The sequence below is a fragment of the Sinocyclocheilus anshuiensis genome, unplaced genomic scaffold, assembly GCF_001515605.1.
Source record: "Sinocyclocheilus anshuiensis isolate Anshui unplaced genomic scaffold, SAMN03320099.WGS_v1.1 scaffold2177, whole genome shotgun sequence".
NCBI lineage: Eukaryota > Metazoa > Chordata > Actinopteri > Cypriniformes > Cyprinidae > Sinocyclocheilus > Sinocyclocheilus anshuiensis.
Window position 1 is genome coordinate 124,376 of NW_015552714.1, and position 11,730 is coordinate 136,105.

Genomic DNA, 11,730 nt, shown 5'->3' on the forward strand with positions numbered 1-11,730 from the left:
TTCATTAGACTTCTTCAAGCCGAAGCAGTAGGCGGCGCTGTGGGTTTTAGAGTGTTTCCGTACACACTGTGGACACGTCATGCTTGCGGAAGAGTAAAATCATCTGAGCGTGCGTTCAACTGTCTTCGTAATTTTGGGGTTCAAACCAGCGGACGAAGGTAAAGTGGCTGCTAAATATTTTCTTTTTTTAACAACTAAATATGCTGTGAATGACACATTACAATATGTTTTGTCTTTATGCTGTACGTTATACGCAAGCAGTCGACGTTGTCTGTATAATAATATAATTCAGGGCGATTGTGTAGTACACGTAATCCATGTTTGTCACATTTTTGATATATAGTAGATTAATTGAGCTTAGTCTATCAATAAATGTTTTTAATATAGTGCATTAAAAACAATTATTTGTGCTCGGTACGATAATTATGATGAAATTAATTAGTTTGTTGTGGGCTTGCTGTACACGTAAGCATAATTAATGAATGAAGTGTCGTAGTTTTAAAACAAGTAAATCTGAATTTAAAAGGTGTTTTAGATTTATTTATGGGTTTGTTTATTATAGAACTGTAAGTTGCAAACATAAGCATTATTTGAAAAATTCATTCATTCATTGCTGCACTGTCGGACACGTTTTTAATGCTCCATGTTTTTACTCCTAATAGAATGCATTCTATATACTATCTTACGTCACTGTATGAGTGAATCTAGAGGGTTTTTTAAATCAAGTGACTTGTTGAAATCGTTTTCTAACAATAGTATTATCATTTCTGTTGTGTCATTTTATGCAACAAAATTAGATATTCGTTTAATCATTAAATATGCCATTTCCCTCCACAGATGAGGCTGCTCTGTATATTAGCTCTGGTTGCTGTGGTGGGTCTGGTGGCAGGAGAAGAAGGAGCTCGTCTGTTAGCCTCCAAGTCCCTGCTGAACCGATATGCTGTAGAAGGACGAGATCTTACCCTGCTGTACAACATCTACAATGTGGGCACCAGGTATTGTTCTCTCTCTGTTTCAGAAGTTCAGCACATCACTGGGTTACCACTATCAGTATTAGTGGTATTAGAATCTATTTTATGTAGAATCTTATTAGAATACATTTTAGAATGTATTTTCTTTTTTTCTAGTGCTGCCCTGGAGGTTGAGCTGTCCGATGACTCATTCCCCCCTGAAGATTTCGGCATTGTCTCAGGAATGCTCAATGTGAAATGGGATCGTATTGCTCCGTATCCTCTAAGCAATCGCTGTCCTGTGTACTGTACCTTTTTGTTGATGGAGAGAGAGAGAGGGATTTTTTTTTTTTCCATTGAGTTTTCATGTTGACTTGATGTTCTAATAATAAATGTATGTATGCTATTTTTTTTGTTTTAACTTTTAAGTGCATTATGAGTACTTTACACACTTTTAGTAATCCAATTAAGCCTTCAATCAATCTCTTCTGTCTGTTACTGATAGCACCTAACATCATCAGTACTGTATCAGACACTCAGGATGGGATGCTTTATTTATTTTTGTTTTTTAGTAGATTATGTTCCTTAACTCATCCTCTCCACAGTGCCAGTAACGTTTCTCACACAGTGGTTCTGCGGCCTCTAAAAGCTGGATACTTCAACTTCACCTCTGCTTCTGTTAGTTACCTGGCCCAGGAGGGTGGACAGGTTGTGGTGAGTGGAGTCCAATGCTACCTTTCATATACACAGTCAGCATAAGGAAATGTTGTTATTGTTGTTTTTACTGTGCCTAAATTAGCGATTATATTGAGGGAAAATTTTTTACTATCTTAATGCCAAAAATCAACATTTGGCAAAATGTTTTATTATTACAGTCCATGTAAATGTAGTTACTGGCTGTTAGCTAAGACTTTTCTCACATTGATCAGGTTGGTTACACAAGTGCTCCAGGTCAGGGAGGCATCCTCGCCCAGAGAGAGTTTGACAGACGCTTTTCTCCACATTACGTAAGTGTTTTAATATAGAAAATTGTGTATAATGGTCTTTAAATGTATGATTGCCTGTGCTGTTATATTGAAATCTAATCTCTGTTTTTCTAAAAGCTGGACTGGGCAGCTTTTGGTGTCATGACCCTTCCCTCCATTGGCATTCCTCTGCTCCTTTGGTACTCCAGCAAGAGGAAGTACGACTCACCGAAGAGCAAAAAGAACTGAGTTATCTAATACAAGACAAAAACAGATTAGGGATCATTGTGTGAATGGGTGGGTGGGGGTGTTAAGTGAATTATGGTAGAGTTGAGAATGTTGTTTTTGAATAAATTAATTACCCATATTGGGGTAAATGGTCAATGATTTAATCTGTTTTTAAGTTATGTTGATCTTCATCAGAAAATTTGTTTGAGGGATAAGCATCAAATAGGAGGTTCACCAACTGCTTTTGATATTTAAAGTGGCCATTCCATGGTGGCTTCAGGTACACCATCTTATTTTTTGTGTGTTTTTTTTTTAATGATTCTCAAATGCTAAACAGAACTGCGCAGTCCTTCATGACCAATGTGGGGCTTGTTTGTGGAAATAAAAGGGTTTTACAGAGATGCTCGTTGTGTGTCTGGTCACTTTGATATTTAAAGTGGCCATTCCATGGTGACTTCAGGTACACCATCTTATTTTTTGTGTGTTTTTTTTGTAATGATTCTCAAATGCTAAACAGAACTGCACAGTCCTTCATGACCAATGTGGGGCTTGTTTGTGGAAATAAAAGGGTTTTACAGAGATGCTCGTTGTGTGTCTGGTCACTCACCGAAATATGCTTTCATCTGTGTGTCTGCCTTGTTCTGTGATGTTCTTCTCATGCAGTGATTAGTGCATACTCTTTTATGGTAATATCATCAGCTAAATAATTCAAGCTAGTTATATTATGGTCTATCAAACCTCACTTGAAGCTATTATCTTTAGGTAATTAAAAATGAATAGGGAGGGCTGCAATTCACTGAAACAAAATCTGTAGTTGGTAATCATAATATATTTGATTAAAAATGATTCTGAAATTATTTACTGTGCAATTATAACTGAATGAGTGACTGATTCTATGAAAAAACTATATTCAGATACAATTTAAATAAATGAAAAACAGATAAACATGCCTACAATAGTGATGGTGAGATCACTATTAACAAGACTTATAAATGTATATACAGCTTATAAGCAATGTAATGTTTTGGTACACATATACAGTATGTCATCCTAATATCACTGCTGGTTTTAATCTCGTTATACATAGTGTTTACAAATGAAACACTCTTTTGGTGAAGTCAAAGGTCTATATAATCCTGAGGTCAGCGTTTGTGATTTGGTGCGGGCAGACATGCTCTAGTGCTGGTTGGTCTTTCTGGAATCTGCTCATAAATGGAGCTGGAGGAAGCATTCAGATTTGCTTCCTCTGAATGATGAAAACCAGAGTGTTGTGGTTGAGTCATCAGTGGGGACACACCAAAACTCTGAGGAAAAAATCATAAAATTCCGCATTTTTATAAGAGATTGAGCACTATATACTACACAGAATATCTTCATAAAATATTCTCATCATGGATATTTACCTGCCCGCTGAGCTCTGGTCGCAAAGGACCATGAGCAGATCTTGGGGGTGGTCTTAGAGGAAGACTAGGCCCGGGTCTTGGTACAGCAAAGCCGTCTTGGGCACCCCTGATGTTCACCTCTGAATACAGATGATTCTTTGGAAGGTTCACTGAAGAAAAGGTCAAAACATGCACCAAATAAGCATTTATATGTTTTATATATATATTATTTTAGTGACTACTTAGTGCATGGTTTCTTTTGAAACCATTTCAAATCATTTTTATATTTGAACTCCAAGACAGGAAATGTTCAAAACTAGTAAGTCCTGAGCCAGTTTTGATGCTTGTTTTCCTCATTTCTCACCTTCATCCCCTGCCGCCTGCCTCCTCCACCCCACGGCATAGCAGTCAATCTCTTCTAGACGACTGTGTGTGTGGGGGGTTTCTTCATAAGTGTGCATGGGCTCCAGTTTCCAGTATTTTGGGTCTGCTGCTGTTGTGTCAAAGTTTGGGATGGATGGAGGGGTAAAGGCTGCTGTTGCTCCCTGGAGGTCAGGTTGGGCACTGAAGTTGGGGGTATTTTCTGTTACTGCTCTGGGGGGTTTGTTAACTCGAGCATACTGGACATCCACAGGAGAAATTTGATCCCCTGTTAGATTAAGATTTGAGGGTCTTTCAGCAACCTCAGAACTGCCATTCTAGAGGGAGGAAAAGGGTAAGGTGTCCTGTTAGTGTATAATATTATAACTTTGACATTAAACACTTAAATAAAAAAAGTCATAACTAAACTCTTCCTCTCTTTACCCTTAGGACAATAAACCATGGTTTTATTATGGTAAACGTGTAGTAACCATGTTTTCTTTTCTTTCTTTCTTTCTTTTGTTTTTTTGCCATATTAGCATTTGTATAACCACAGTTAATTACTACAAATAACATGAATAAACTGGTTAGTGTAGCAAAACCATGGTTAATTTGTGGTTACCATGTTTTTTGGGGGTATAGGCTATTTGTAGTAAAATCATGGTTAATTTTAGTAAGGGTAAGCTTTGTGTAATGCACATCACACAAATACAACAGTATGGCACAAGGCAACAGAAGCGGTGTACCTAAGTTTTGTTATCTAGCAAATGTGAGTTGTTTCTGGAGTTAGTTAACTCGCCTTTAGAAGTATTAATTCAAAGAATCAGTTGCTTCGGGATTCGGATTAGCAGCATGGTTTTTGATTCACTAAATTGAAACGAATCATTGGTTCCTAAATCAGAGTATACTACACTTGTCGCGTAGCATGTTTGTTTGTTCGTGTAGTTAGGGTTAGGGTTAGGGATAGGCGACAAAGGATGTTTTTCTTGGCATTATGCCACCGTACACGGTCTTGTTACTGCATCACACGTAAACAGATCTGGTTTATATGAAGAAAAATTCTATTGACGGTGTAAAATTGGTGCTGGAATATTCTTAGAGTTTGCTTACTGTTGGTAAGGTAAGAAGCGATTTTTAGCTCGTTGCTATTCGGTCTCTACGATGTTCTTCGTGGTTGCTAGGGTGTGAGGGTGCTTACTATCCAAAAGAAGATGCTCAACCAAGAACCCACCTTGATGATTTTCTTGTCCACAGATATGACTTTGAAATAAGTCTATATAGGGTCTATAGGATTTCTTATCTGTTTTATTATCCCTCAAAGCGTAATATAAGGAATGTGAGAGGAAAAAAAAGAGATTCTGCTTTTTGCTTTCAATGCCTGTAATCTACTCACTTCTAGCCCAGGAGGCGCTGTTTCAGTTCCACACTTGCATTCTGGCAGCGAGTGGGTCTTTTTTAGTGGCTTTCTCACGGCTGCATACTGCACAGGCTCTTCTGTAGCAGAAGCGGTCTTACTGGAGGGGTTTGTGGGTAATGAATTCAGAACAGCTGGACCGATGGCCATGGGCAGTTTTGTCTGCTCCTCTCGATCTATTGCTTTTCCATTTCTCTCTTCTTCCTCATCTTTCACCCTCCACCTATTAATTTCCGCAAAACCCCCATCAGGCTAGATAGTAAGAAAACATAACAGGATATGAAGTGAGATGACAGGACAACCATATGTAAAATCATCTTTAATATCTCCCCTTCTGTATTAAAATCATGAAGATTCGCTAGGGAAAACTGTCCATGTACCTGCATACAGGGTACAGTCAACATCTCATTAAAAGGCCCCACAGGATTATGGGTGTAGTAGCTGATTAGGTCGTCCAGGCTTCTATGACGGCTGTGTTCTCCAGCAATTAGATATACACTACCAGATGATCCATACTCCTCCTCTTCAATTATGAAATGACGACACCGGTCTTCTCCTCTGGGGTTTTAATGAATTTGTTATTTAATGAGTGAGTGATATTAGAGATGTTGCAAATACGTACAATGACACCACAACGTAGTTGAACACACAGCATAGCCTAATGTCATTGCATTAGATTGCATCTGTAAGTAAGATACACTAGTATTTTACTGATATACAAGTATTTTAAAATAAACAGAAGCACACTGTTCAAGAAAAATATTTTTTACGTTTAGGTTTTAAATAAAAATAGTTGGTGAAGTTTTGGGGAAAAGTATTGCAATTGAAAAAATGGCCTATTAAAGGGTAAAGTTAGTTTTGAGAAAAGGACAAACATCATTTGTGTGCAAATGACACCTGATTTGATATTTTGTTGTACACAACAATTTACAGGCTGTCAGTTGGTCACATTTTTGACTTTTCAATTGTGCAATGGTGACTCTTCATACAGCTTACATTAGTATGCCAGTAGGTGATGAGCGAGTCTGTCTTTATGAGTGAGTTTAAAACATTTACTCAACTGATTTGTTTAAACATTGACTCATACAAGAACAAAAGAAATAAACTATTTTATTAGTGAGTCATTGAATCATTCACACAACCAGTTTGTTCAAACTCTGACACAATCAGGAACAAAACACCACTACTGTTTGTTGCATTATGGTTAATTTTGCTTATTAATTTATATTGAACAATTTTTTAATCCAACCCAATCACATTTTTAAGGCCCATTTACACCAAGGATGATAACTGTAACTATACAGTTTCTATACAGTTTTCTAATTCTATGAGAATAGGTCCAGCAATAACAGCAATGTGGAACAATATCTTTGGAATCACTTTTAGAATGATTTTTTTTCTAGCTGATGAGTGAAAAATTCAAAAATCTAAAAAATGTAATCTTATCTTGAATTGGTGTGGATGCTAATCGTTCTTTATAGTTATGTACTATATTGTTAAGAATGACACTAGTGTTTTTTAGTGTGTGTGTTCAAAATAAGGTACCTGTAAGACAGCGCAAAGCCAATCTTTGACTCGCTGAGCCTCAACAGGAAACAGCCTTGTGGCTTATCCTGCAGCAGCTGTTCCGCTTCCCTGAGAGAGTGAGAAAGATGGGTTGTGTGAAAATGTAAGCCGAATAGTATATGTATTTGACACTGTTTCACATCTGTGTTTGTGCAACATTGCTTGTGCACCTGTTTTTCTGTTATGTTTTTGGAAGAATATTTAGATGTGGCTGTAACCTGCGTGTAGTGAAACCATGGAGCCAGCGGGGAAGAGGCTGTCCTGGCCTGTGCAGTCGTGGCAGCTGCGTTCTTTCAAACCACAGCAGAGTGTGAGCGCGCAGAGATGGAGTCAGAGCCTCCAGGGGCCTCACGGGACCCAAAACCAGAGCAGGATCTATCCGCTTCACTGTCGTCTTTAACAGAGGGAATCCAAGTAGGATGTAATTTAGATGTAATTTAAATACAATTTAAAAAACATTTAAAAAATATTTAAAAAGACGAAATACTACTTGATATGTGCCTTTGCAGTGCATTACAATGTCAAATGTTTTCATGGTTTTTCTTACTAGTACTGTGAAACTTTCAACTACAAAAATCTCATGATGAACATAAACATGGAAATAGACTTAAGCATTCCAAAAAAAGAATAATTTGTAGATAATGTGAATAAATGCTCTACAAAAATTGAAATCAGCTTGACGTGATTTTGAAAATGACTTCAGAAGCCCCCCGCAAGATGTGCAAATAATATTTACAGGGCGGATCACTTTGGTTAAAGACGTGATCATGTCACATTAAACATCTCATGAAATCTAACCAGCTACTCTCTCACTGATTATTTGAGAATGCTTTAAAATATTGTACATAATAAATTTGGCCTAAAAATGAAAAGTGTTGTCAGTTTTGACCTTGTCGTTGGTCGACTGACCAACCTGCTATTTCTTTGCTTCAAAAGGCTCTTTAGAGATAGAACAGCCGAACCGCTGATAGAAGTGTTTTTGTTTTGAAGAAATTGTAGCACATGCACATTTTGCCTTTGAGGATATTAGAAGTATAAAAAAAAATTATATATATATATATATATATATATATACTGTATATATATACATACAATAGAAAATCTGTGGTACTAAGCTTTGCAGACATTTTTACATCATGTCTACACATTTATTACTTGACAGATTCACCTCATTTTCCTTCTGCTGGCCCTGGTTTAATTGCTCTGTCTCTTGTTGAGCTGTGGGACGACACTTTATGCTCCGCCGGGGTTTTACGGGAGGTTTCTTGGTTGTGGGATGGTTCTCTGGAGCTACAGATGGACGGGGCTTTGGTCTTGGGTAATGGGAAGGAAGGGCGCTCAATCGCTCTTCTCTCTGCTGAGATTCAGCATCTGTACAGAAATAAAATAAATTCTGAATTTGATCGTTAAAGCAGACAGTATTGAAAAACTCATCAACAATAAATGAAAGATGGATGTGAACAAATTTAATTTGTTAAAATGATTCTCTTAATAGTTCTTTCAACCTTCGATCTGACTGTTCACTGCCTTTTGAATGTATGTATTTATCTTTAAATACATTCAGATATTTAATATTAGCTTGTAGATGTTAGTATCTAAATATAAATATAGATGTCAGTGTGCAAAATTTAGAAGCTGAGATACAGTTAGAATCACACCAGTACAGTCAGGCTCAAAATAACCCTGAACGGAAATGTCACGTTCTAAGCACGCCAGCAACACAGAACATTAGATACCAAACAATCAACAAAACAATAATGTTACAAATATTAAAGGCTCTGTGTAACATTAATGCTGTTGAAAGATTATGGTATAGCCATTCAGTCAGAATCAGTTCCTAAGCATTATATAGTATAGTAATATAATAGTAGAATATCATGTAGATTTGGATTGTCATTTTATACTACACAAAGTCTAGTCAATTTCTGTTCTTTTAAACTAACTCTCAATTCTATATTAATGCTAGATTGCCTATAGTCTATTTTAACACATTAAAACAAAATAAGCATAGCTTGAGCACCATATAGCTTCATCCTGACACTAAACCTAAAAAATATATTTACCTTCACAAAATGATTAATTAAATAAGTATAACCTTGTCAAAATAACAGCTGTATCTGACATTCTAATAAATACGGACATTTTAAGATTTTAAAAGAAAGTATTTCCAGTCGTCAGTGTACCGTCAGAAGAAACAAGTAAAAACAACTTCTTAAAACCATCAGGTTGTGTTTTGTTATTTTTTTGTAATAAAACACATATGATTTTATAAGTTCAAAAGGTGTTGAGAGATAGCTGACCTTTAATCTTTTGGTAGTCAAAGTCCATTCTCAAGTGCAGGATGTAAAATGCTACCTCTTCCTATCTGTTCTTAAGTGTTTCTGCCTCATCCTGTTTAAATGCATGTGTGAGTGCGAGAGAAAGAGAGCGGTAAAGGTCACAGGCAAAGAACTGATAGTGAACTGTTAGTGATTGTGTGCAGATTTCATTTTCAACCTTCTTGTGAAATATTTAGCTGATGTACTAAAGCTCAAATAAACAACCTGACAAATTGCTTGTGAAAAGTTGCCTTGCACTAGAAAAAAAAATTAGTGGAAAAACCCAGTTGCATCAGAAATTGTCAGTAAATTTCACAAACAATTACAAAGAATCAGAAAGTAACACATTGAATTCAACGTGAGATTTTGAAGCAGAAAAAACTCAAATGTTATTTTCTTTTAAAACATACTCCAATAATTACTTTGAAAAGTAATTTTTTTACAGTGTGCCACAATTTATGTTTTTTAATCAATATGAGTACATCTTTATGACATTCTTTAAAACAAAAGCTTTGAAAAGATATGTATCAACATAGCTTGCAAAATTGATATGTGGAGGTCCTCATAAATCGATTGACGTTTTAATCATAATGTCATGTTACTGCAGTTTTATTGGGTTTCTGTAGATTTTTGAATGCCTGTCTATAAAACAAAACTCATGTTGTTTAAAACTGTGAGTAGAAAGTTTCCCTCTTCAACACAAATTGTGAACATGTAAATTTGTATCTGTGTATCCTGTATATGTGCATGTCCTTTTTTATCTTTGTTTATGTTTGAGCACAGTGAGTGTGTTGTTAGGTTGAGACAGAGATAGAGAGTGAGAACATGCGTGTGTTTTGTGTGTGTGAGAGAGAGAGAGAGAGAGAGAGAGAGAGAGAGAGAGAGAAGAGGCAGTTGCGTCACGTGACTTGCTCACCACACATGATGAGAAAGAACGACCACAATGAAGGTGAGGAGAAAAGAAAGAGATGACAAAAGAAGTGTACAAACGGTAAGCAGAATACTCTGCCCAATTCCCACAAGCTGTTCTTTAAATTTGACGGAAAAGCCACATTCCTTTACAGTGTTTTGGGATACATAATGAGATTTCTTCTTTGTCTTTTTTTTCTGTTTTCATTTAGGCCTATATTATTTTAACTTTTTTATTTTAAAGTTATTCTTTTTTTTTATCTTCGGTTCAAAATAATTCTCAAAGTAATTCTTATTTAACAACATTTTTACTTTCGCGTCCATTGTTCTAATTTTATTATTTTGTTTTATACTCTTTCCAAATATTGCCTAGCTGACAGTTACAGGACACATCCACTAGATGGAGCAAGTACATTAACAGTGAGAATGAAATTCGGAATGAGAAAGGAATGAAAATGGCCTGTCTTTCGTTGCACTCGACAATAGCCACTAACAATAGTCATGCAAAAGTCATGCATACCAAATTACATGCAACGGTTTTATTTAATGTGATTGTCATGTACATTATTACATCCTAATTTGATTCAAAACTTATGCTTCAAAAATGTGTTGGTTAAGAACAGCTGTCCAGCCATTAGATCTGAGCTGAGTCCACTTTAATTATTGCCTGCAATATTACAATCACCTTAACTAATTCTTTAATAATTCTCCGACTTGCTACTCTTGCTTAAATGCATAAATAATTATTTTTGTGTTGCAGAAATTCATCAATTTAACCTCAATCTCTTAACCGTGAATTCCAGAGGTTTATGGCGCTGCAGAGAGAGAATTACCTATACCCCCGTTTTCATGAGGTGTGTTGCGGCAAGCAGTTTTAACATTTAGTACTTAAAACTAACTGGTGTATGTTAGTACAAATATATTTTTAATTACCTCTAAGTAATCCAGTGGTAATCAATATATAGATGAATTTTACTATTAAACTGCTGGTTATTAAAATGCTAAGTAATCCAGTGGCAATCAAAATATAGTTGAATCTTATTATTAAACTGCTGGTTTCCTCTGGCCAGAAAAATAATGGTGACTTGACTATTAAAGGTGGGGTAAGCTATTTTTTTTTTGCCCGAATAGCAAAACAAACTTGTAGCCAATCAGCAGTAAGGGGTGTGTCTACTCATGATGTGGAGGAGAGCACGTTCAGTGTACAGAATGGACATTAGCCGAGCCGAGCGACAGAAAGATAGAGATGGTGGATAAAAAACAAAAGAGGAAAACGTCTGCAGAACAAACGAAGGCTTAAGGCAAGAATTAGGACCCATGTAAATATTGTAGCAGCATTTCAGCGCTGGAGAGAACTCAAGGAGCGGAAGGCCTGCGATCGGACGCCGAGGTTGCTTTGTTTCTTCTCGATAGGTGAGTAACACCGTGTCTGCACCCCAACAGCTAACGTCTGATTAGTACACTGGACACGACAAAGCGACCGTTGAAAATCATTTGAAATATGTGTCAATACGTCATGAATAGGACGCAGCAGCAGTTTTCTGTCTGGGATTTGTCTTGTCGCGCCGCATCCAGTGTAGACCATAGATATGTATATATATCTATGGTGTAGACAGCATCACTGATTATAATGAGTTC

General features: G+C 36.5%; 3 protein-coding genes across 3 annotated transcripts in view; 2 read left to right on the forward strand and 1 right to left on the reverse strand.

The window, feature by feature from the left end:
• The first annotated feature begins 57 nt into the window (after positions 1-57).
• On the forward strand, positions 58-2,542 carry LOC107667782 (translocon-associated protein subunit beta-like). The gene is made up of 6 exons (XM_016459505.1): positions 58-158; positions 838-995; positions 1,128-1,226; positions 1,556-1,664; positions 1,880-1,957; positions 2,054-2,542. Exons 2-6 carry the CDS (start codon positions 838-840, stop codon positions 2,162-2,164), a joined length of 555 nt encoding a protein of 184 aa, XP_016314991.1. The 5' UTR covers positions 58-158; the 3' UTR covers positions 2,165-2,542.
• A 654-nt stretch (positions 2,543-3,196) lies between these two features.
• LOC107667791 (uncharacterized) lies at positions 3,197-9,241 on the reverse strand. Its single transcript, XM_016459510.1, has 9 exons — positions 9,166-9,241; positions 8,034-8,236; positions 7,084-7,259; positions 6,845-6,934; positions 5,680-5,857; positions 5,279-5,551; positions 3,890-4,223; positions 3,547-3,695; positions 3,197-3,447 (listed from the first exon to the last, which is right to left on the reverse strand). The coding sequence occupies exons 1-9, from the start codon at positions 9,191-9,193 to the stop codon at positions 3,286-3,288; spliced, it is 1,593 nt and encodes a 530-aa protein (XP_016314996.1). The 5' UTR covers positions 9,194-9,241; the 3' UTR covers positions 3,197-3,285.
• The window catches only part of LOC107667793 (death-associated protein kinase 2-like), a 23,760-nt gene continuing 21,250 nt past the window's right edge, over positions 9,221-11,730 (forward strand). Inside the window, exon 1 of the mRNA XM_016459512.1 lies at positions 9,221-9,232. The gene's annotated coding sequence lies outside the window, so the exon portion shown is untranslated. The remainder of the gene's footprint in view (positions 9,233-11,730) is intronic.